The 3,210-nt window shown below is 50.6% G+C and overlaps 1 protein-coding gene across 1 annotated transcript; it reads left to right on the forward strand.

The window, feature by feature from the left end:
• The first annotated feature begins 1,424 nt into the window (after positions 1-1,424).
• Positions 1,425-2,993, forward strand: LOC109446445 (testis-expressed protein 13C). The gene has a single exon (XM_019729836.2). The coding sequence runs from the start codon at positions 1,425-1,427 to the stop codon at positions 2,991-2,993; it is 1,569 nt and encodes a 522-aa protein (XP_019585395.2).
• Positions 2,994-3,210: the final 217 nt, after the last annotated feature.

A 3,210-nucleotide genomic window follows, 5' to 3' on the forward strand; every position in this document is an offset into this window, starting at 1 on the left:
CAATTCTCAACCCTCATTGCTCCGCTTGCAGGCTCAGCCACCATCTTCTTGCTAGCCCCCATTCTTCTAGCAATCTCTGCTTGCCAGCCACAGCAGTTATATTAGTGGCTAATGGGTCACTGGTTACAGCTGATGGCCAACTAGCCACAGCTGATGGCCATCCAATCACAGTTGATGGCCATTTACTACCTGAGCCAGCACCTGTCTATGTGAGGCTGCGAGCCTGGAAACTGCACTCCTGGCTCTGTCCCCACACAAAGTTAATTCTGTATGTATGGGATCCCGATAAAAATATGAGACTCAAACAAGTGACTAAAGCAGATAGCTTTTATGTTTTTCAGACAAACAACCAAATAAACAAACAATATGTTTGTGAAGAATTGACAAGAAAAAGAGGTTTGGGGGTGTAAATTAGTGAAGCAGTAACAAGGATTTTTTTGTTTGATTTGTTTTGTTTTATACAGCCTTCTGAGCTGTAAATTCCCTATTTCTGGTGATAAGGATGTCTTCTACCCTCCTGATATAGGGAAAGTATCTTTCACATGGTAGGTTTATTTTCTGCTTTGAGGGAGACAAAGGAGGGTCAGTGTGTCCTTCTTGCAGTTGTTTCTTAAGTAACTTTAATTCAAAATAATCGATATGCCAAAGTGGCATAGTTTGGGGTGGCATATTTTGCTGTCCTTCACCTGGTTCCTACTGCTGACCCAAGGGCCAGCCTCACTGCCTATCCCAGAGCAGTAGTGTGAGCACAGCTTTCTCTGTTAACACTGTCCTGCCCTGTTTCTGGGTTTTGATAGACCCCAAGCTTGCAGCCTACTAAACCTCTCTAAACCTGGGGATCCTGAAACTCCAGTCTTCATCACTTCAATACCCTCCATTTCCCAGAAAATTTCTGACCTCCTCTTACCCACTTTTCTTTTTAGACCAGGACTGTGTATGCGTATGTGTTTGACAGTACCATCGCAGCCCCTGGGTGCGTGAGTGGCCACTATGAGTGTCTCCAAGAGATCCTCAGTGGCTCCTAGCGGTCGGTGCACACTGCACTACCCAGTGGAGCGATCCCACCTGTTAGCCCTGTAGGGGGCGACCTACCAAGGAAGGTGGATCCCAGCAGACATTGCGTGACTCGTCTCTGTGACGTGGTACGTCGTCTCCTGGGCGGGTTTGACGTGGTGAGGAAGTCTACTTTACTGTTTGCAAGGAAAATGAGGGAGTGAGGGATCTTCGTCCAAGAAGGAGGCCGGGACTGGGTTAGGACTGACTAAGGATTGAGCTAAGAGGTCAGGGGCGGACCTGTTGATGGCCGCGGCCTTAACCAGTGGTCGCAGCGGTGGTGGCGGTTTGCTGTGATTGCGGCAGCAGCAGAAGCGGCACCAGGGGTTTCATCGCCTGTATGGCAGTACGTTGACTAGGCCACGGCAGCCATGGCCGTGAACTTTGGGGAACACGCGAGTGGGTTCCGCCACAAAGAGGTGATCTGGTTCATCAACAATGAAATCCTTATGAATGGAGGCAGCTCGGATTTCTACATGACCTTCCGCTCACGGCCCTGGAACGAGGTAGAGGACGAGCTTCGGGCTATCCTGGCTGACCCTCAGGTGCCTCGAGCCCTCAAGAGGGCCTGCACCTGGAGTGCGCTGGCCTTGAGTGTGCGTGTGGGTGCGAGGCAGCGAGAGCAGCAGGTGCCTGGTGTCCAGTTCCTGCGGGAACAGGTGGAAGAGCGTGAGGTGACTTCCCGGGCTCTGGCTTCCCAGCTGCAGTGGCTGCGCGTGGAGTGTGACGAGGTGGCCTCACAGCTACGATGCACAAAGGCTGCCCTGCGCCAGGCAATAGATGAGCGCGAAGTGTTGCGTGGGCGACTGCTCCACGTAGAGAGGTTGGCTCAGGCTGATCCGCCGCCTCAGGAGGTTGTGCTTGTGCCGGGAGCCCAGCAGCTTGGGGCTGCAGCATTGCCCATGCATACGGAGGAGCAAGGCAATATGGTGACCACAGGGGTGCAGGGCATGCCACATTTGGAGACTCAGATGGCAGCCCCGGCAGCTGTGCTTTACATGCCAGGACCCCCGAGTCCCTGGGCCCAGACCATGCAACCCCCTCTGCCAATGCCAGGGCCACATCCATTTCCATTCCATGCCTCACTCCCAATGGGATTTACATACTCGACACCTCTACCACCCTCAGCAGTCCGGAAAGCAGAAGCAGCAGCAGAAACAGCAGTTGCACCACAGATGCCTCCTCCAGGGATCTGCCCACCTGGTATGTGGGCTGCAGTGGAGGCCCAGGAGGAGATGGCCCTGCTGTGTGACCAGAGGTGCTATTGCCAGGGAGAATATTCTGAGATTCTCCAAGCAGGATGGCACCTAGGGGACACCACAAGCCAGAGCCAAGAGGAAGGTCCTGTGTTTCCCCAGGAAATAACCTCCCTCTATGACATCAGGAGCCACAGCCAGAAGGAATGTCCAGTGATGTTCCAGGACAAGTACCCCCTGGGGAACAGCGAGAGCCATAGCCAACAAAAAAGACCAGTGATGTCCCAGAAGAAGTATTACCTGGGGAAAAGCAAGAGCCATAGCCAAGAAGAAAGTCCAGTGATGTCTCAGAAGTATTCCCTGGGGAACAGCAAAAGTCACAGCCAAGAAGAACGTCCAGTGATTCTCCAGAAGAAGTACCCCCTGGGGAACAGCAAGAGCCATAGCCAAGAAGTAGGTCCAGAGAGTTTCCAGGAGACGTCGCTGCGTGGGGGTAGCAAGAGCAGTAGTGTGAGCAAAAGCTCAAAGAAACAGCAGCCTCAGGGGAAGAAGGCCAAGCAACCAAAAGGGAAAAGAGCCTCAGAATCCCAGTATCAGGAAATGTCTGCCTGTTATAATCCAAAGAATTGGAACTGTCCATGGTGTAAAGGGTTCAATTTTTCATGGCGCAAGGCCTGCTATAGATGCAAGAAAGTCAATATGGTAGTTGAGAGTGGAGACCTGGACCCAGGACAAACTCACTAATTCCAGGATGGTAAGTAAGAAATACTACAAAGAAAAACCAATTTCCTAAGCCTCATCCCTTTGTGATAAAAAAGTAACTCATTTACTTCATAGAAAATTTGAAACCAAAATTATTATAGAGAAAATTAAAATAGTCCATTATCCCATTACCTAAACTAAACTTTTTATCATTGTGAATACACATACACAAATGAATAAGGATTTATATTATTTTTTA

The sequence above is a fragment of the Rhinolophus sinicus genome, chromosome 18 (assembly GCF_057876585.1).
Source record: "Rhinolophus sinicus isolate RSI-liver-muscle chromosome 18, RSI-T2T, whole genome shotgun sequence".
Taxonomy (NCBI): Eukaryota; Metazoa; Chordata; class Mammalia; order Chiroptera; family Rhinolophidae; genus Rhinolophus; species Rhinolophus sinicus.

What these genes read in the sequence shown, in the direction of transcription:
- LOC109446445 (XM_019729836.2), top strand. Translation starts at nt 1,425, where the DNA reads ATGGCCGTGAACTTTGGGGAACACGCGAGTGGGTTCCGCCACAAAGAG.